General features: G+C 38.9%; 1 protein-coding gene across 9 annotated transcripts in view; it reads right to left on the reverse strand.

The window, feature by feature from the left end:
- The window catches only part of DENND5B (DENN domain containing 5B), a 191,404-nt gene that overhangs the window by 11,835 nt on the left and 156,562 nt on the right, over nt 1–23,007 (reverse strand). For 6 of the 9 annotated variants that reach the window (XM_003988539.6, XM_019834778.3, XM_003988538.6 and 3 more), the window contains 5 exons: nt 14,134–14,262; nt 10,532–10,653; nt 6,434–6,579; nt 4,263–4,381; nt 3,045–3,232 (listed from right to left, as the gene is read on the reverse strand). In XM_003988539.6, coding sequence (XP_003988588.1) covers nt 3,045–3,232; nt 4,263–4,381; nt 6,434–6,579; nt 10,532–10,653; nt 14,134–14,262 — 704 coding nt within the window. Of the gene's footprint in view, nt 1–3,044; nt 3,233–4,262; nt 4,382–6,433; nt 6,580–10,531; nt 10,654–14,129; nt 14,263–18,319; nt 19,627–23,007 lie in introns of those variants that run through there. The other 3 variants (XM_045061621.1, XM_045061622.1, XM_045061620.1) reach the window with 3 other exon arrangements.

Consider the following 23,007-nt stretch of genomic DNA (forward strand, 5'->3'; position numbering starts at 1 on the left):
GATCCACCCAGGTGCCGCTATTTTGAAAACTTTCATTCATTATAAAATAGCCCTGTACTAATCAATAGTATTTTATTTTTAAAGACTTTATTTTATTTTATTATTTTTAAGTTTATTTATTTGAGAGACAGAGAGAAAGAGAGAGAGCTCACAAGCAAGGGAGGGGCTGAGAGGGAGGGAGAAAGGGAATCCCAAGCATGTTCCACTGTCAGTGCAGAGCCCGATGCAGGGCTTGAACCCACCAACCATGAGATCATGACCTGAACTGAAGTTGGGACACTTGATCAACTGAGCCACCCAGGTGCCCCATTTTATTTTTTTAAATGTTTATTTCTTTTTGAGAGGGAGGGATAGAGAATCCCAAGCAGGCTCTGTACTATCAGCACAGAGCCTAACTCGGGGCTCAATCTCACGAACCATGAGATCATGATCTCAGCTGAAATCAAGAGAGGAATGCTTAACCAACTGAGCCATGCTGGGGCCCATAAAGATTTTATCTCTACACCCAACATGGGGCTGGAACTTACAACTCCAAGATCCAGAACTGCATGATACAATGACTGAACCAGCCAGGTGCTCCTATTCAGTAATATTTTAAAATTGATTTAAAACTTTTAGTTCTCTAAATATCACCTTGCACACACGGTGAGAAAATGCCAGTTTCCCATCTCTGAATTTCAGGTTATTTAAAATTTTCTACTTATTGAGTAAGGAAAAGAAAATATGACCAAAAGTAGAGGATAAGACCTCTCAAAACAGTAATACACCATAAAACTGGGACTGTTTTAGACATTGTAATAATTAGGATAGGCTGAACTGAAATCTTTTAAGATCAGTCTTTTAAGTCAATTTAAGATTACATACAATAAATTTGCCAATTTTAAGTGTCCAATTTGATGAGCTTTGACAGATGTATAGTCACGCAACCACCACAATCATAACGTAGAAAAGTTCCATCAGCCCCAAAGGTTCCCCTGTGTCCTTTTCCATCAATCCCCTTCCCCAGCTCTTATCTCCTAGCAACTGCAGTTCTGCTTTCTATCATTATTATACTGCCTTTTCTAGAACTTAATATAAATGGAACCGTATAGGATCTAGCCTTTTGTGTCTGTTCTCTTTCACTTACTTAGTATAATGCTTCTGAGTTTTACCCATGTTGTTAGATGTATCAACAGTTTGCTCGTTTTTATATATTGCCAACTAGTACCCCGCTGAATACATGTAGCACATTCTGCTTATCCACTCCCCAGATGGTGGATTTTGGTGTTGTTTCCATCTTGGCTATTATGAATAAAGCTCCCAGGGACATCTGAATACAAGTCTTAGTGTAGATACATGTATTCATTTCTCTCCAGTAAATATTCAGGAGTGGGATTCTGTGTCAAGTGTATGCTAACTGTATGTATGTCTTTATAAGAAACTGCCAAACTGTTTTTCTTTTGCATTCTCACTAGCAATGTCCAAGCATTCCACTGCTCTCCATCCTCACCAATATTTGGTATTATCAGTCTTTGTAATTTTTGTTTTTCCAGTGTGTGTGGTGTGAATTTTACTTCTGAAGGCAACAAGGAATTATGAATCAGGGGAATAATTTGAGAAAGAATAAGGGGGATTTTTAGACTATATCATTCTAATATTAATATATCACTATGTGCTAATAAATGGATAGGGACTAAAAACATCTAGGGAAACTTCTTTGTTAAGTAAACTAAGGACCTCTCAGGTACCCTTGTTATTCTACTTATGGTTTTATTGTCTATGGCTAAAATAAAACCACTTCACTGATAAACTTCCGTAATTTTTCATTAAATCATACTGCCTCTGTATTAGTTTTTTGTGGCTCCTATAATAGATTATCGCAAACTTGGTGACTTAAAACAACAGAAATCTATTCTGTCATAGTTCTGGAGGTCCAGAAGTCAGAAATTATCACCAGGCAGAAATCAGGGCAGGGCCACACTCCCTCTGGAGGCTCTATGGAAGAGTATGCTCACGTCTTCAAGCTTCTGGTAGCTGCTGTCATTCTGTGGCTTGTGGCTGTTATCACTCCAATCTCTGCCGATACTGTCTTCTCTTGTGTGTTTCTAATTTCTGTCTGCCTCCCTCTTATAAGAATATATGTGACTGTACTTAGGGCCCATTCAGATAATCCAGAATAATCTTTCCATCCCAAGATCCTTAACTTAATAATTGAAAAGATTTTTTCAAAAAAAGTAACGTTACTGATTCTGGATTAGGATCTAATACCCTTGGGAGACATTATTCAGCCTAGTAAAGCCCACATTAGCATAAATTAGAAGTTTATGGTACTATTAAAAATGGCATATAAGCACAGCATCCTGTCCATAGAAATCATTCCTTTACATATTTTATCATTTCTGTAGGATGATGGGGGTAAGGAGAGGAATTTTTATATTTTTCTCTTAAAACAACGGGCTCTGGATAGCTAGATATGGCTCTCTGGGAATACTGTAATATAAGCTATCTTTATTCCTCACTTAGGGTTTTTTTTTTTTTTAAGTAGGCTTCATGCTCAGCTTTGAGCCCATCTTGGAGCCTGAACTCACAACCATGAGATCAAGACCTGAGATGAGATCAAGAGTCAGATGCTTAACCAAATGAGCTACCCAGGTGCCCCAGCTACCTTTTTTTTCCCAAAGTACAATCTACCCCCAATATAGGGCTTGAACTCCAAGATCAAGAGTCATATACTCTACTGACTGAGCCAGCCAGATGCCCCTCCTCCTTTAAGTTTCAGTAAAAATATTATTTATTCATATTTCTATAGCTTAATTAGAACAGAGCATGCAGTTTTTAAACCTAAATTCTTCAGGCCTTTAATTATTTATTAATTCTTCCCTTATTTTTTCCCTTTTCTCTCCCCTCCTGTCTTTTAAGTTCCATTCGCCCAAATTAATTTTCTTCAGCTTTCTTCTTTTTAATCTTACCACAATTCATTAATGCAACAGTTTCCTGCAAAATGGCCCCAGATGATGCCTGCAACACCTGAGGCACACTGAAAATTTAACAAGGACAGTACTTACTGGTGGTTTTTCCTGTCAGTGAAGTGATGCTCAGTCTCCGAGCTGAGGTGGGGGATTTCTGCTGGGGTGGAGTCCGACACTGCTTTACCAGATCCTCATCAGCCACTGAGGTCATTAATTCCCCAATAAGGATTCTCTCCAGGCTTCCGTCATCAATGCCTTTCCCTAACCATCGTCCACATGGGAACCTTGTAGGTCAGAAAAACAACTTCTCAATCACCAGTACTTTACTAGTTTAATCAGAATTCTTTAAATGACATCATGGGTGAAACCCATCATTTTAGTGCCTATGGGTTGTTTTTTAAATTTATGTTTTAAGATTTCAAACACACAGAAAGGTAGAGAGAATAGTATAAGAGATACCCATATTCTTATCACCTAGACTTAATGATTGGCCATATGCTTCTTTTTATTTTTTGTTGAAGTATTTAAAAATGTTTATTTATTTTGAGACAGTGTGAGTGGGGGAGAGGCATAGAGAGAGAGGGAGACAGAATCCCAAGTAAGCTCCAGCCTCTGAGCTTCAGCGCAGAGCCCGATTCGGGGCTCTATGTGAGATCATGACCTGAGTGGAAGTCAGATGCTTAACTGACTGAGCCACCCAGGTGCCTCTATTTTTTTGTTGAAGTATTTTAAAGTACATTGTGCATATAAGGACATTTCATTCCTAAAAACACTTCAGTATGAATCTCTGAAAAATAAAGACATTCTCTCTTATACAGCCACAAATTGTTATTGCACTAAACCAAATTAAAATGATTCAATATTTTCGCATACCTAGTCTATATTAAAATCCTGTGCTTAGATCTTCTGAGAAGAGTATTTTCAAACTAGAAGTTGATTTGGGAGTTCAGTTATAGGAGAAAAGAGGAGAGTACTTCCAAAGAGGACTGCCAGCTGTAACTAGCAGAGTCGAAAAGATCCTTTCCTTTTTACTAAATGAATTACTTCAACCTTCTTTTTTTTTTTTTTTAATTAGAGATCACTCTTTGCCAACACTTGTGGACTAAGCATTAACAGCAAACATAATCAATTTTTTTACAAGTTTTTTTGGGGGGCAATTTTGTATTCCATAAACAAAAGCAAAACCAAACAACCCAAAAAACTAAACTAAAATTCAGAAGGCAGGGAGAAAGCTTTAGAAAGAAAACAATTCTTAAACCTCTTCTTGTCTAAAGAATCTCAAAGAGTTCTGATCTCCCAAGGACATTTACTTACCTGTAAGTATGTCCTGTGATCTCATTTCTGACCATGACACAATCCACTAGCCATTTGGCTAACAGTCCTGAGTTATCGTGACCAATCTGAACAGTGGTCAGCTTCCCCAAGTTCTGGCACTGTAGGAACAGGACCACAGGTTATTCAGTGCCTGATCTTACCGCTGCTATCTCTTAGCTTCAGTGATGGCACTTTGGTCCCATCTAATTTAATAATTACAGAGGACCCATCCTGCATAATGGGCTCTGCTTTGCACTAGAGAAATATATTCACATCTAAGGTATCCGATCTATTGAGAGAGGAGACATATGGACATTAACTATCAAATGAGGGGACTGTACAAGGTGCTAAACTAGAGATGTAAGCAAGTACTAGAAAAACACTGGAAAAGGAAAAATTATTTCTAGCTGGGGAACTCAGAACTTGTGCCTTTAGGATGAGAAGAATTTCAAGAAGTGGCAAAAGTAGGGGCGCCTGGGTGGCTCAGTCGTTTGAGTGTCTGACTTCGGCTCAGGTCATGATCTCACAGTTCATGGGTTCGAGCCCTGCATCAGGCTCTGAGCTGACAGCTCAGAGCCTGGAGCCTGTTTCAAGTTCTGTGTCTCCCTCTCTGTCTGCTCCTCCCCCATTCATGCTCTATCTCTCTCTGTCTCTCAAAAACAAATAAAAGTTAAAAAAAAAAAAAAAAGAAGTGGCAAAAGGATGATATTTAGATTCAGTTACAGTGTGGTCAGGAAAACAACTATAGATATAAAAAAATCACTGACATGGCTATTTTTCTGTTTCTAACAAATACTAAGGCAGAACTGACTTCAAACCTCATCTGCTAGAAGTCTTTGAAGCTATCATAAAAAAAGTATAGTTATTAATGTCCTTCCTGGCCCTTGGTGGACAAGTACAAAAGAAAGCAATGAGGGGCGCCTGGGTGGCTCAGTTGGTTGAGACTTTGGCTCAGGTCATGATCTCATGGCTCCTGAGTTCGAGCCCCACGTCGGGCTCTGTGCTGACAGCTCAGAGCCTGGAGTCTGCTTCGGCTTCTGTGTCTCCTTCTCTCGCTGTGCCCCTCCCTCATTCATGCTCTGTCTCTCTTTCTCTCAAGAATAAATAAAACATTAAAAAAAAAAAAAAAAGAAAGCAATGATAAGAGGACAGTAAAAATAAATGTCAATTAAAATCTGACTTTTAAACTCTGATAAAATATCACAGACCCCCCAACTGATTATGTATGGTTAGGAACAGCAGAACTATGGAGTTCTTAAAGCCCTTCACTTGTTTGTATCAAGGTGAGAGAGAAGGCATCATAGCAATCCAGGTGAGGGAGGATGGCATCCTGAATTAGTTGTGGCAGGATAGATGGAAAAGGAGACAGATATGAGACAGTGTCTGGAAACAATAATGATGGGACTTTAATATAGAGTTTATGTTCCACACCTGCTAGTCAAAGAAAAGACAAGGGTTTTAATCTTTTATATACAGGTGGCTGGCTGTGAGTCCATTAGATAAACAGGGCCAAAACAGGTTCTTGGGGGTGTTATGATGGAGTGGAAACTGCTATTCCATAAGGAATATAAAGAATAGAAGAGGACAGTTAGTGCTACTTCCCTCCTGAAACAAGAGCACATATTTGTCTTCTTCCTGCATGCCAGGATCAACCTGCAGTGGGCTCAGAGATAAGGGAATACTTCACCAGGTGAGACCTGAAAATGGACTACAATATTGAGAGGTATTTTTATAGAATCAATCTATAAATGCCACCATATGGTATACAAGCCAGAAGCATGGATGTATGTCAGCTCTCCTGTCCTTTTGTCCAGGTTCAGGCAGGGAGCACTTGACAGTCAGGAAGAGAGGAAAAGCATGGACTTGAATGCTCCCTACTTGCCCGGTTCTGTGCTAGGCACTGGGAATCATGGAATAGGACCTTGCAAAGTCCAAAAGTATTTCACTGAAAGTAGAAAAATACAGCCTAATAATTAAAATTAATCGCAGTAAAAATACAAAACAAATTATTGTGTTTAAAACTTTAGGTTTATACTCACAAAAATGATCCTGCATGCTTGAGTACTCCTTTATATTATTTGATTTGAGGAAAAATAAAAAAGCAAAACTGGAATCCTTGTGTAGAACTATGTAAGACATTTTCTGCTAAGAAAGGTATTAGCTGAACTTACCTCAAAAGTCATTTCAAGGAGATTTTTTGGAATCTGCATTACTCCCGTGTCTCCTAGCTCCCCTGATACACAGATCCAAGGATTCGATGTGATGATTGCATTGCTCAGCTTTTTGATGGGGATGATCACTGACCTATAGGGAATCACTGAAAGAAATCATGCTGAAATTAATTAAAAATTACAATAAAATTCTCATGATACTGGGGCACCTAGGTGGCTCAGTTGGTTAAGCATCTGACTTCAGCTCAGGTCATGATCTCACAGTTCATGAGTTCGAGCCCTGCATTGGGCTCTCTGCTCTCAGTACAGAGCCCACTTCAGATCCTCTGTGCCTCTCCCCAACTGGCACATTCTCTCTCTCAAAAATAAATAAACATTACAAAAAAAATCTCCTGATGCTATAACAAATATTTATTAAGGACTCTGTTGGCTTTCACAGATAGTTTGTTCTTTATGATCAAGAAGTACTTAAAAAGAGATCATCTCTTCCAGTCTAGAAATAGGAGGTCCAGTTTATAAACCACAAGTCCAACACTTGTGATGGCTTCCATGGTATATATGTCACCAGGTATGCATGGCATGCAGAGTATTACCGTGGTGATGTATATATAACCTTGCTTTTCTTTCCTTTTTCCTTTAAATGCTTATTTATTTTTGAGTGAGAGAGAGAATACAAGCAGGGCAGGGGCAGAGAGAGAGGGAGACAGAGGATCTGAAGCAGTCTGTGCGCTGACAGCAGTGAGCCGATGCAGGGCTTGAACCCACAAATGTTAAGATCATGACCTGAGCCGAAGTCAGATGCTTAATCGACTGAGGCACCCAGGTGCCCCCATAATCTTTACATTTATAAAAAACAATCTCAGGCATTAGCACCAGAACTGACTGCTATACAGAATTTTTACTGCTTTAATATTTTATTTATTTCCTTTGTCTTTTGAAAGATTTTATTTTTAAGTAGTCTCCATACCCAACAGGGGGCTCAAACTCACAACCCCGAGATCAAGAATCACGTACCTCACTGGCTGAGCCAGCCAGGCATCCCTGCTTTAATGTTTCAATTTTGTTCCAAAATCAAGTACACATGAGCATGGTTGCTGATTTGGTTTCATATGCAAAAGGGGGTGAATGTCTCTTTGTATCCCTTTGTTGCTAATCTTCTTGGACAATGCTTCAGAATGTTCCCATTCCAATTTTACAGCACAATATGCAAAGCCAAGAGTAATAAACAATGCCATTCTGGACATAAAAGTCTATAAATCACAATTTGGAAAGCTATTAAGGTGACTCCCGTGCAAGGAGCCCTGGGGGAAAGAACCAAGAAGTGGAAAGAGATCTGTGTGAAACCTCTTCCTTCTGAAGGTTCTTCAAAAGGGACACCACTAGATGTCACTGTCCTATCACTGCCTTTTGCTCAAACAAGGTAGGACAATTCAAAATAGACATTACGCACTCCCTCCATTCTTTTAAAAAAGGGGGATGGCTCAAACACACTAACACATTTTTATCCCTCAGAGCCATAGTTGTTTGTTTTTGTTTGTTTTTAAGCAAGGTACAATTTTTGTTGGCATCCTTGGGATTTCTACTCATTTAGTCATAAGAGGGGGTATTAGAACCCCTCCCTCCTTGAATGATCTACACACCCGATGACACACATTTATTGTACAAGGTGCCCAGATACAGCCTCAGAGAATGAGCTCACGGTTCAATGCACTCTTAGATGAGGAAAATGAATGGGATAAACGGTTCATTTCCCTAATTTTATATAGAAGACTTTCTTTAGGTTGGGCAAATAAAACCTCCCTTTCTGTCTTTTTACTTTAGCTGAAGGAAAGGAAAATGTCAGAGGAAAGGCCACACTTTCATGGTTTAGTAATCATCAGAATCAAATGAGTTTTGAAACTGAAAGCAGAAGAGGTTAGTGCAAGACTTTATTTTAGGTGCCAGAGGCTTCTCTCATTCCTTTCACTGAGAGGATTAGAAAAGCTACAAAAAAAAAAAAAAAAAAAAAAAAAAAAAAAGGGGGGGGGGTACTTAGGACCAGCAGTTCTGTGGCTGCAGAGACCACGGACTCACAACAGCCACTACATAAAGTATCAAAGGAGTAATACTATTAAACTTAAAATATTTCTTTTTTAAAAGTGTTTATTTTGAGAGAGCAAGCATGCAAGGGAGCACGTGCACATGCGCACTAGCAGGGGAAGGGCAGAGAGAGAGAGAGAGAGAGAGAGAGAGAGAGAGAGAGAGAGAGAGAGAAAGAAACCCAAGCAGGCTCCGTGCTGTCAGTGTAGAGCCTGATGTAGGGCTGGATCCCATGAACTGTGAGATCATAACCTGAACCAAAACCAAGAGTAGGACGCTTAACTGACTGAGCCACCCAGGAGTCCCAAACTTAAAAATATTCCTTTCATGAAGATCTTAATTCCTCAAATTCAAAGAGTTACTTACATGAAATATATAGATACAAGTAGGATCTTAGGAGTCCTAACTACCTCTGCTATTTCTTCTCTTTTAAAACTGTATATACCTTGTTAGCTTCTTATACTAGCAGTAACTTACTAAACTGATTGAAAGTTTAGATACTAACAGACAGTTGACAGCTATTACTGGTTGGCTCAATACCCATTTCAACTCCATTTTTTCTTGTCTGCCTCTGTCAGACACTAGAAAGCCAAAACCTGTAAGTTTTTGGCTAGTGAAATGTTATAATTATTGGGATTTGGGGGGAAAATTGTTTTCCTAGCACAGATTCTACCCTTTTCTCCTTGGCACTCTTCCTTCTTCCTGTTAGAAGGTGGACTGAGAACAGCCATCTTATGACCATGAGATGGCTAGCACCCACTGAGCACAGTCTAGGAAGAGAGGGACAAAGACCCTGGGTCTGTGAACATACTGTGGACTATCCTGAAACTTCTCATTATGTAAGAAATATAAAACTACCAATTTGCTTAAAGCACTGTTTTCCAAGTTTCTGATTCTTGCAGCTAAACACAATTCCTAACTGACACAAAGTAAAAATTCTCCAAGTGGGGAAGGGGGGCCACTGCACATAAGAATTAGAAACAGTGGTAGCATGCCTGGGTGGCTGAGTTGGTTGAGCGCACCACTCTTGATTTCGGCTTAGGTCATGATCCCAGGGTTGTAAGACTGAGCCCCACACTGGGCTCCACACTTAGCATGGAGATTCTCTCCCTCTGCCTTTCTACCCCCACTGTGCTCTCTCTAAAATATATATATTTTTTTAAAGAATTAGTAATGGTGAACAGAATAAATGCTATAATTCGAATTTCTATCAGAAACACATCTCCAGTCAGCATGTCCTCCCTCTATATACCTACATCATCCAGTAAGGTCCTGAAGTCTTTCTGAATCATCAAAGTTTAATGATGCTCACAGTTCTATACGTTTATTTCAGTATGCTGGTTTTTAAAAATTTTATGTGTTTTATGTAAGATACTGGACCATTTGTTTAATAAAACATTATTATTATTATTATTATTATTTTTTAAGAAAGCTCTAGATCCTACATGGGGCTTGAACTCATCACTCTGAGATCAAAAGTTGCATGCTCCACTGACTAAGCCAGTCAGACATCCCTAATAAAACATTCCTTTTTAACATCCATCCCATTTCCTACTGCAGACTGGGCTTCCTGGGAAGCAGACTGTCAGAAATCTGCATGCAGGATGTTCCTCCTGGGATCACCACCCGAGGAAGAAAGCAGGATGGGCTGAGAGAGAAGTTAAGCTGTGATGCAGTCACAGTGAAGTCCTCAGCTGATCCATGGTAATTTCCAGGGCAGCCCTATGGTCATCCTAGGATGTTGGCTGACCAGCGAGGAGGGATCATCTTGGGGGTAAGGTAGTTTGTTCTGGTGAGGACTCCCCATGGGGGTTGGCAGCTGAGGGCCACCCTCCCACAGCACCCCTGGAAGCTGGGGCACAACCTTCATTCCAACACAGAGGTCTGGGGCCCACCTCATCCACAGTGTCTACCTCACTGAACTACCATATATCTCACTTTTCGAAGTATAAACTCTTATTCCATTTGCCACCTGAGCAACTCTTCACCTAATAATAATACCTAGTTCTCCAGACTTACTGATAGTGGTGAACACACTGGTGAAGCAGAAGTAGTCAACAGCATTGAGGGAAAGAAGATGGTAAAGAAACTGCTCTCTTTCTTCTTCACACCGTAGAAAAGCGTAACGCTTATAAAGCTTCCTAGGAACGGGTAAGACAAGCACAAAATAATAGTATAGTTTTCATGGTTTTCATTATGTCTTGCATTAAAAATAAACACCTTCACTTAATCAGTATAGGTAGAAACTTTCACCTGGAAAGAAGAGACAATTTACAAAAATGCACATACAAATGGTTAATGACACATTTGTAACTTAACTAGCAATTAAAGGAAAAAACCTCCATGAATCCATTTTTGTCTATCAAACTAATAAAGATTTAAAAAGTGCTAACCGGTACTGACCAGGTTGGAGTGTGTGTGTGTGGGTGCAATGAATAGCCATTCTTACAGCTGATGGGGCTGAAAATTTCAGGCAAGTAGTTTGTTGGTAATTGTTTTAAACCAGTCATACCCTCTGACACATTAATTTTACTTTTAGAACTCTGTCCTAAGAATATAATGTGAAATATAGGCAAAGATTTACTCATGAATGACCACTAAAATGTTATTTTGTAGGGGCACTTGGGTGGCTCAGTCCATGATCTCACGGTTCATGAGGTCAAGCCCTTTGTCCGGCTGCACACTGATACCAAGGACCCTGCTTGCGATTCTCTCTCCCTCTCTTTTTCTGTCATTCCCCCACTGGCATGTGTGTGCATGTGCACGTGCTCTCTCTCTCTCTAAAGAAATAAGTAAACTTAAAAAAAAAGTTATTTGTAAAAGGAAAGATATATTATGGCATATGCATACATTGGGATGCTATGTGAGCATTAAAAATAAAGTTTAGGAGGGGCGCCTGGGTGGCTCAGTCGGTTAAGCGGCCGACTTTGGCTCAGGTCATGATCTAGCAGTCTGTGAGTTCGAGCCCCGCATCGGGCTCTGTGCTGACAGCTCAGAGCCTGGAGCCTGTTTCGGATTCTGTGTCTCCCTCTCTGACCCTCCCCTGTTCATGCTCTGTCTCTCACTGTCTCAAAAATAAATTTAAAAAAAGTTAAAAATTAAAAAAAAAAAGTCTTAAAAAAAATAAAGTTTAGGAAGAGTTTTAACAACACAACTACTACTAAAAATAGTAAATAATTTTTATTAAGCACTTACATTTAAGCACTTTTCCAAGTGTTTTATAGTTATTAATACATTTAATCCTCATGACTACCCCAATGAGGTAAGTCTACCAGCACTCTCACTTTATAGACGGGGAAAACAGAGACACAAAAAAGTTAAGTGTCTTGTCCAAAGTCATTAGAATAGTGAACAGTAAAGGCAGTATTTGAACAAAGGCATTCAGTCTTCAGAGCTTATGCTCTTACAATATAGTGAAATGTTTATAAAATGCTAAGCAAAAATAGGAGGATACTGAATTGTACATATAGTATGATCTTTTTTTTTTATTTTTATTTTTATTTTTTAAGTAGGCTCCAAACCCAGTGTGGAGCTCAACAAAGGACCTGAATGCACGACCCTGAGATCAAGAGTTAGACACTTAACCAACCGAGCCACCTAGGTGGCCCTCAAAACCCTTCTTAATCCCCTTGCCCTATTTGACTTTTCATCATAATGATCACCATTTATGTGATGTTATTATGTGTCTCCCTCACATGATAAATATAAGCTTCATGAAGGCAAGAACAATATTTGGTTCAAAACTGTCCCTGGCACCTAGGATAGAGCCTGATGCTCAAATATTTACTCTTTGAATGATATTGACTGAATGAGAATTTGAAGGTAAGTCTTTATTTACATCCACAGTATCTGGTCATTTGTCTTCTTCATTTCTTTAGTCTTTCATTTTTTTTTCTTTTTTTTTGGTATATTAAATACATATAGTATAATCTTAAGTAAGAGAACATGCATAGAAGTACAGAAGAAAACATGTGAAATACTGGAGATTTACCTTTATGCAGTAGGAATTTACTCTTTTTTAAAATTTTTTAAAATTTTATTTTTTTTATTTAAACTGTAGAAAATGTTTATTTATTTATTTTGAAAGAGAGAGAAAGAGAAAGAGGGAGGGAGAGGGGCAGAGAGAGAATCCCAAGCAGCCTCTGTGCTGTTAGCATGGAGCCCTACACGGGGCTTGATCTCAGGAATGGTGAGATCATAACCTGAGCTGAGATCAAGAGTGACACGCTCTACCAACTGAGTCAGCCAGGCACGCAACATACATATATACATACATACGTACATATATAATGTATAATACATATACATTACATATACATATAATACACATACATTATACATGTATAACATGTTAGAAGCTACATGTTATACATGTATAATGTATATGTATGTATGTATGTATGTAAAGTAAACTTAAACTCTATGCCATCTGCCACATATGTGGCTTGAACTCATGACCCTGAGATCTAGAATCACATGCTATACCTGTTAAGTCAGGCAGGCACCCCCAGGTGCCCAACCTTTATGTAGTAGGATTTTAAGTGATCATTATAATTTTCTTCTTTGTACTTTGGCAACAGTGGCCATGAATGATTTATAATGGGAGGGGATGGGTAAGGGGAGTAACCAGTTTTAGAGTACAAGATCAGGTTCACAGGCTATAATTCACTTTTCATTCTTTATTAAATCTATTCTTTGGACATTAAAACTCATGGTAAGTAGTCCGATGCTGATGTGTACAAATGCAAAACTACAGAATGAATTGTTACCATAAGATTCCAACACACTGTCAAGTTTGAGATCTTTGTTGAATTTTTTGCATACCTTTGCTCTAGAGAACTACGTCCTCAGCCTTCAAATTAACTCTAACGTGTATCTTATATGGATGATGTATTTCATCTAAGAAGGTATCTTGATGCAGTAAAGGGAAACCTATCAAAACAGTTAACAATTGGGGCGCCTGGGTGGCGCAGTCGGTTAAGCGTCCGACTTCAGCCAGGTCACGATCTCGCGGTCCGGGAGTTCGAGCCCCGCGTCAGGCTCTGGGCTGATGGCTCGGAGCCTGGAGCCTGTTTCCGATTCTGTGTCTCCCTCTCTCTCTGCCCCTCCCCCGTTCATGCTCTGTCTCTCTCTGTCCCCAAAAAAATAAATAAACGTTGAAAAAAAAAACAAAAAACAGTTAACAATTAACTAACATGTACTCAATTGGTTTTCCTGGCTCTAAACTATTGAATGTAAGCACTGGCATGACTCTCAGAAGAAACCCATTAATGTGGACTTTTTTTTCCCACTACTTCAGGTTTTGTTGTGATCTTTATAATATGATATAAATGGTTTACATAGATTCAACCTGTCTTTTGGATGTTACTGTCAGCCTGTGTGGATTAGTTAGTTTTCTGATTGAGAACAGAGCAATCTAGCCTTTGGCTGTGACGTCTGGTGTGCCCTCTCAGGTAAAATCAAACCATGGATGTCCAAAACACATGCCTGTTAGAAAGAAAGAATGCAGGTGCACAGAAATCAACAATTCATGCTGAAAAAGCCAGTTTGTCAGCTAATGCAATCTGCTTTGCAGACACACAGGTCACAGAAGCAGAAATGTCTAAGAGGCTATCACTTACTTGGTGAGTAGCTGGTTGGAGAGCAACTGCTTGAGATGCTGGGACAAGAGCTTCTTTTCTAGAGACAGTCTTATCCATGCCCGAGCTCGTCCGACGTCAGTCTTGATCTCACTCATGTTTTGAATATGCCTAAAGAACAGTAGCAACAGCAAAGATGTAGATCTTAAGGATAACCTTGAGCCAGAAGAGAACTAAAGAATTACAGCATTTTTCACAGAATATTTCTTTCAAACTTAGCAGAAGCAATGGCAATACGCACTTTATATTGATTAAATCCTTCAAAGGTTCTGTCTGAATCATGAATTCATTATGACATCAGGATCACCATTACAACACAAGCATGCACAGACATCACCCTCAGATAAAGCATTTAACACTCATTTATTCAGATTTTATTATGTTCTTGTTTCAGCCTCATGGACCCCTATATAAGCTGGCAGTTGGTTATTCCTGACCCTCAGGAAAATAAAAGTAATAAAAAAGGCTGAATATTTAAGTTTTTATTCAAAATAATTGGTCTCTAGTTTAAATATCTGTCACAACTGGGGCGCCTGGGTGGCGCAGTCGGTTAAGCGTCCGACTTCAGCCAGGTCACGATCTCGCGGTCCGTGAGTTCGAGCCCCGCGTCAGGCTCTGGGCTGATGGCTCGGAGCCTGGAGGCTGTTTCCGATTCTGTGTCTCCCTCTCTCTCTGCCCCTCCCCCGTTCATGCTCTGTCTCTCTCTGTCCCAAAAATAAATAAAAAAACGTTGAAAAAAAAATTAAAAAAAAAAATAAATATGTCACAACTTTAATCCACTGAATTAGTTCAAGGTCCAAGTAATTTCTGGAAATGTATGGAAAATACTAAATCTTACTTTCCATAGCCCTTGAGGACAAGCTGTACTGCACTTATAAATTCAAAATTTGTAAAAGACTTTGAAAATTGTATGGTCAAATTCCAACTGAATGTCACATGTATGTATAGAAGTCAATGCTATACCCAGAGGGACGTGAGTTTATTTTCCTAAATGGTTTTTCTCCTAAAGGGGAAGAAGTTTGGGCAGGAAGGGCAGGCCTAAGGGGCAGGGTAATTGTAAAACCACTACAGTGAGTCACTAAATTAAAGTTTTTGTGATTGTGACCCCACCATCCTTTCCCTTGATTTTTTTTAATGTCCAGAATGACTCATCTTACCTATAATAAATATTTCAATGCACCCCTTTCTCTAATGATTCTAATAATTCAAAATAAGGAATATTCTCCCTATAAAACACACATATTCTTTCTCTCCCTCTCTTTTTTAAAGATTTCATTTTAAAGTAATTTTTACACCCAACATGGGGCTCAAACTCACAACACAGAAATCAAGAGTCACATGTTCCACCGACCAACCTAGCCAGGCACCCCCTCTTTTTTTCATCTTTCCCCTCTCCCTCTCTCCTTCCCTTCCTCTCTCTTAATCCCTGGATCTGAAGATTTAGGCCCTCAAGCCGGAGTGCTGATATACGATCAAAGACTCTTGATAAGATATAAAGCATTATAATCACATTACACAGACACACTGAAGAGGTGGCTTAAAAAGAAGTCAAAACGAAGAGTTAAAAGAAAATTCTGTTGCCATCTTTGTAGGGCTTAGCCAACCTCACCTCGTCTCTAAGAAGTTTTTTCAGAATGTATGACACACTTATTTTATTTTTAAAGGGCTAATACCAGTATACATGGTCATGAATGGAGAAAGCTGTCATTAGGCAAGTCCCCTCTTAGACCCTGGTTCTTACTGATGGTAGTGGCAGTGGTGGGACACCTGACAACCCAGTAGGGGCCTAATGAAGCAGCACTGGCTGTTCCTCCACCCTGACATTTCCCAAATGATGACACAGCTGACCAAAAGCAACAAAGGGAAAACGCTCAGGCATTTACCACTTAAAGTTCTAAAGTATTTTCAAGGCACCCCCGTTGAGTGCAGTGTCAACTCAGAGCTCACATAAGTGAGGAAAGTTGATTCAAAGTGTAGTCACTGAAAATGAATCCACATTAGATCTGATAAGCACTTATGTGGTCTCATCTTTTCCTTAGTATTTTCTATGCTAAAACAGTAAAATTTACTAAAATAAGCTTTATGTTGGCCTTAAACAAGAATCTGGAGATTTGGTAGGTTAAGAATGACAAAATGAAAATAATTGTAATTTGGAAAACAATCTATGTTTAAGGAAAATGAGAAGGATTGGAATATATAACATGCAATCTATCTTAGGTGGCAATCAGCATTCCCATCATTAAAGAATTTGTGCTAGTTTTTTTCTTGGGAGGAGGCATGGGGGTTGGGAGACAAGGCCACCAGACTCTTCTTTGCAAGCCCATCTTATTCACTGGCACCAGGGAAACAGCTGTCTAAAATACTGCATCCATAATATAATTCCTTTGTTCCAGAACCTTCAAAAACTCACAGGATATAGTCTGAACTGTGCAGACTATACTTACTACCCCTCAGTCTCAATATATCCTCTTATTCAGAAAAGTTCCATTCCAGACAACCGACTCATAAGACTTTGCATTCCATTACCTGCTTCCCTATTTGATTCTATTCATGTTTGAGATCCTAGCTCCTTCTAGATTGCTTTCCATGACCATCACAGCCTTCAATGACCTCTTTAATTTATGAAACACTATAGTCTAACTTGCATTTACCATGTACTGCTTATTATTACTTTTATCATTTTCTCTTGGTGTACATGTTTCTCAGCTTACAAAAGCTCCTGGGAAAAGGAGCCCCACGATTCCTTAGCAGCCTTGCAGCCTTCTTTGTACCCCATAGGGCCTAGCACATAGTAGGAGCTCAAAAACTCTGCTTTGTGAATCTATATCTAACTCTATGCTTTAAACAATTTATATGCATTTTGTTATTAAACTAATCCAAATCTATTAAAAATTTGCTGTGTAGTTATATGCCATTTGGATCTACTTTTACCTGGAATAACTTATTATAGATGACTATAATGGAATTCAGCATAATATTATACAAGTATTACTTCCAAAATAGATCCTGTTAATTCACAGAAAAGCACATATGGTATGGTTTAAATAACTTACTTACTTGATTTATTCCTAACTCTACTACAAAGCTTTCTAATTTAGAAAAGTTTCTGTGTACCTTGTCTTATCTGACTGTCACAAAAACTAGTCAGAGGGAGATCATCATTATTTCACTTTAAGGGTGAGAAAATGGAGACTAATTGAGACTAAGTGATCCAGTCAAGGTCACAGAGATTATAAGTATTATTCTAGACATGTCACCCATTTTTTATCAATTACTTCTTTCTCACACTCACATTCTTGGAGAAGCTCCCCTTCCATAGACCCAGAAGACACAACTCCACTTACCACTATGATCCTAATCCTTCACTAAAATGGACTGAGTAAGAGGAACATCCCTGATCTAAACTGAGTTCACTGGATTTTCTCTCAGAAACTAGGAATTTGTATACTGGAAAACCAGGTTAGTTTTTGTTGAATGCTAAAAATAAGAAAGGATGTTAAAGCCAGGGCTTGGGCCTGTACACAATAAAACAGAAAAAAAAAAAAAGGCAAGGCAAAGGAGGGACAGGGAGGGGAAGATAAGCAGATGTGAAGGGAGAAACAGAGATGATTTGCTTCCAGTGAGACAGTGACAGTAACTTGTGACAAGATTTAGCAGTCACAGTTCCTATTCTTGGATTCTGGAAAACACTTTTATATATCTCCAATAAATCCATTCCTTTTTACTGAAGCTAGTTTGAATGGGCTTCTGTTCTCTAAAACCAAATGATTTCTAAGAGTGGTAACAGCTACATTTTAATCCACATTTCCTGAGTCTAAAACCAGTGTTTACTTCCACCGTATCATTAACAAAACCCAGTTTTATTTAATTGTTATTTTTAAACCCAGCATTATTTTTTAGATAAATTAAGGATTGGCCAATTTTAATTTAAGCTCACATTCCGTACAGACATAAAAAATTACTCAAAATATTCCTTCCTAGGGTAATGAAATCAATAACCACTTAATTTTAGTGTAGAATAGGGGCGCTGGGTGGCGCAGTCGGTTAAGCGTCCGACTTCAGCCAGGTCACGATCTTGCGGTCCGTGAGTTCGAGCCCCGCGTCAGGCTCTGGGCTGATGGCTCGGAGCCTGGAGCCTGTTTCCGATTCTGTGTCTCCCTCTCTCTCTGCCCCTCCCCCGTTCATGCTGTCTCTGTCCCAAAAATAAATAAAAAACGTTGAAAAAAAAAATTTAAAAAAATTTTAGTGTAGAATAAAGCAAGAGGCTCACAGGGACCTATGCACATATTATTAGTAAAAAATGATAAAGGAAATAGCTAATTTGCCCTCAGATAATTTATTCCCATCTTTTCATATAAACAGAATTTTTCTAGGATTCACTCAGACAGCCGGTTCATTTGTTTACATAGTCAGAATACCCAGACTTGGATTACAGAACTTACAGTCTCCTTGGTCATGTAATGTTCTATGGTGCTCCTCAACATTAATTACCTTGTCATCAAGAATAAAAGTATTTGAATAGCTAGATGACGTGTACATGGTTACTCTGGAAAGAAATCTTTAATACTGGTAACATCATAATAATACTTCTCTTTTCTATGTAGATAATCTATACACTTCTTTACTATCCCCAGCCTTTCTCTATGGAACTAAAAATCATTCTACAACTGACAGTGTGGCGATACTTGGCATTCACGATGGTCTTGCAGAACTGTCTAAGATACCAAGACAAACTGGATAGCCTTCAGATGAGTCTATCCTGGACTCATGCCAGCTACTAAGCAATTTGGTGCCAAGACTCTTGACAAGTAGCAGGACTCAAAGTGTCAATGTCTTTGCCTCAAGAGATAAACCTGGAAAGACAGGAGGTACCAATAAAGACATGTGCCCAATAGAGAACACAGACTCAGAGAGGTACACTAATCTTGGAAAATACGTTTTTTCTTTAATTGTCTAGACTGAAAGAAATCAAAGTTTAGAATATTACTTGGGTGTTTTTCCTGAAGGAAAAACATCTATGTCAGCTATCTAGGTAATGATTAGGGACTAAAATGAAGCACTTGCCAAGAACCTGGAAACAGGGAAATAATCCTGTCCACTAAGAGTTAAACTCTAAAGTAAATATATCATGAAAAAGAACAACAGTGTATAAAACGTCATTTAAAGGAGGCAGAATGGAAGCAGAGAAGAGGGAGAGACAGCCATGGGCAGTGTTTTCTCAGGGGCTTCCTGAGATGCTATCAGTCCCGTGAGCATGAGGATCAGTAGCACGGAGCTGGATGATTAGGCTTCCACATCTCTTCTTTTGAAGAGAGCAAGCAGTCTTCTGATTTTTATCTAGCTTCCAGGCAGAGAATACCCGTATTGGTGAAAGAGCATCAAGTCATCCGGTTGGGGAAATAATGCTCTCGTTTCACAGGCAGAAAACCTGGCACCCTGGTGTATTTCTGGTAGGAACGTAAAATGGTACAGCCACTGTGGAAAACAGAATGAATGGTGGTTCTTTAAAAAATTAAACACAGAATTACCATGTGACCAAGCAATTCTACTTCTGGGTATATACCCAAAAGAACTAAAAGCAGGACCTGAACAGATAAATGAATATCCAACATTTATAGTATTCACAATAGCCAAAAGGTGGAAACAATCCAATGTTTACTGTTAAAAAAAATGTGGTATATATATATAGAAGATGGAATATTAATCTTTAAAAAAGAAGGAAATTCTGATACAGGTTGTAACATAGATTTAAACATTTTGATAATGAACATTAAAAAGAATGTTTAAGGGTACCTGGGTGGCTCAGTCAGCTAAGTGTCTGACTTCAGCTCAGGTCATGATCATGAGTTTGAGCCCTGCACCAGGCTCTCTATTGGCACAAAGCCTGCTTCAGATCCTCTGTCTCTCTGCCCTTCACCCCCCCAAAAATATATTAATAAAACACTTTTAAAATATTCATTTTTGAGAGAGAGAGTGAGTGCACGCATGTGTGTGCATGCATAAAAGGGAGAGGGGCAGAGAGGAGAGAGAGAATCCCAAGCAGGTTGCATGCTGTCAGCACACACCCCAATGTGGGGACTGAACCCATGAACTGTGAGATCATGACTTGAGCCAAAATCAAGAGTCAGATGCTGAACTGACTGAGCCACCCAGGTGCCCTCATAATGAACATTTCAAAAAATATATGAAGTGAAACAAACCAGATGCAAAAAGCATAATTTGACTTAAATGAGGTACCTAGAATAGTCAAATTCACAGAGACAGAAAATGAAATAGGAGTGGGCTGCCTAGATGGCTCAGTCAGTCATTTGAGCGTCCCACTTTGGCTCAGGCCATAATCTCGCGGTTCATGAATTTGAGCCCCACACGGGGCTCTGTGCTGACAGCTCGGAGCCAGGAGCCTACTTCGGATTCTGTATGTCTCTCTCTCTCAATAATAAACAGACATTTAAAAAAAAAAAAAAGAAAGAAAGAAAAGAAAATGAAAACGTGGTTACCAGGAACTTGGGGAGAACCAAGAATGGGGAATCATTTATTGTTCAATGGGTACAGAGTTTCAGTTTGGGATGACAACAGAATTCTGGAGATGGATAGTGGTGATGGCTGCACAATAATGTGAATGTACTTAATGGGTGTGTGTGTGTGTGTATATATTCATACATATAGTCTTTCTTGTGATTAAAAAAATTTAATTCCAGTAAAACACACAGTGTTATATTAATTTCAGTGTACAATATAGTGATTCAACAATTCTATACTCAGTGCTCTTCATAAGTGTACTCTTAATCCCCTTCACCTGTTTCACCCATCTTCCCACCCACCTCCCCTCTGGTGACCATCAGTTTCTTCTCTATAGTTGAGTCTGTATTTTTCTGGTTTGTCTCCCCCCCCGGCTTTGTTCATTGGTTTTATTTCTTAAATTCTCCATATGAGAGAAATCATATGGTATTTGTCTTTTTCTGACTGACTCATTTCACTTAGCATTATACCCTCTAGCTCCATCCTTGCTGCAAATGGCAAGGTTTCATTCTTCTTTATTATTACCTCAACACTTATCTATTTATTTTTAATAAAGATTTTATTTTTTTCAGTTATTTGTTTTGAGAGAGAGTGAGTAAGAGAGAGAGCGCACACAAGCAGGGTTAGGGGCAGAAAGGAAAGACAGAATCCCAAGCAGGCTCCATGCCATCAGCACAGAGCCTGATGTGGGGCTCGAACTCACGAACTGCGAGATCATGACCTGAGCTGAAGTCAGATGCCCAACCAACTGAGCCACCCAGGTGCCCCCAATTTTTTTTCTTTTTAAAGTAAACTCTAAGCCCATGATGGGGCTCAAACTCAGGACCCCGAGATCAAGAATCTAATGCTCAACCAACTGAACCAGCCAGGCACCCTGCCAACCAATCAAGTTTTATTAAAAGCATCTATCATTTTGTCAAAACATCACTTTAGGATACTCGGGGGTCTTTTTTAGACTTTTTGTAAGACAAAGACTAAAAATTAAAAGTCAAATTTTAACTTGTTGTGTGTTCAGTCACAGGACATCAGTTTTTCAGCTGAGTACCATGAACAAATATAGATTTAGTCAGAGTTATACTAAATTATATTTAAACTGATATACACCCTTACACTACTGCCAACTTATTTGTGTCTAGTCACAGTAGATATTTTCCTGGTGATGTGGCAAAGGCTGAGAACTTGCATCTAGTTAGACAGAGACCTGACCTATGGTCAGGATACCTTAGTTCTAGTTCCACTTCTGCTGTTAATTGGTAATATGGTCTTAGACTTGACCACCTGGGCCTGAGCTTTTACATCTGTAAAAAGAAGCTAAGCAATAGGACTTACATTTCTTGTATACTCTCACATTTAAACCGATTAGTAAAAAGTATCTCAGCAATCACCACCTTTCTTTCTTTTTTTTTTCTTATTTATTTTACAGGCATCTGAAGAATTTATTGTTTTTAATTTTATTTTTTAAATTTACATCCAAATTAGCATATAGTGCAACAATGATTTCAGGAGTAGATTCCTTAGTGTCCCTTACCCATTTAGCCCATCCCCCCTCCCACAACCCCTCCAGTAACCCTCTGTTTGTTCTCCATACTTAAGAGTCTCTTCTGGGGGCACCTGGGTGGCTCAGTCGGTTAAGCGGCCGACTTCCCCTCAGGTCGTGATCTCGCGGTCCGTGAGTTCGAGCCCCGCGTCGGGCTCTGTGCTGACGGCTCAGAGCCTGGAGCCTGTTTCGGATTCTGTGTCTCCCTCTCTCTGCCCCTCCCCCGTTCATGCTCTGTCTCTCTCTGTCTCAAAAATAAATAAATGTTAAAAAAAAAATTTAATAAAAAAAAAAGAGTCTCTTCTGTTTTGTCCCCCTTCCTGTTTTTATATTATTTTTGTTTCCCTTCCCTGATGTTCATCTGTTTTGTCTCTCAGAGTCCTCATATGAGTGAAGTCATATGATATTTGTCTTTCTCTGACTAATTTCATTTAGCATAATACCCTCCAGTTCCATCCATGTAGTTGCAAATGGCAAGATTTCATTCTTATTGATTGCTGAGTAATACTGCATTGTATGTATGTACATATATATACATGTACATTGGATGTATGTGTGTATATGTGTGTGTATATATATATATATATACACACACACACACACACCACATCTTTTTCTTTTTTTACTTTTTCAAATATATGCACTTTTTATTTTTTGGACTTACTATATTGTCTGCAATCTCCAGTAAGATATTGCTCAATGACAACACTAGTTGTTTGTTATCTTTAATGTGTTCCTGAGATTAATTTTATTTTATTTATTTATTTTTAATTTTATTTATTTATTTTTGAAATTTACCT

The sequence above is a fragment of the Felis catus genome, chromosome B4 (assembly GCF_018350175.1).
Source record: "Felis catus isolate Fca126 chromosome B4, F.catus_Fca126_mat1.0, whole genome shotgun sequence".
Taxonomy (NCBI): domain Eukaryota; kingdom Metazoa; phylum Chordata; class Mammalia; order Carnivora; family Felidae; genus Felis; species Felis catus.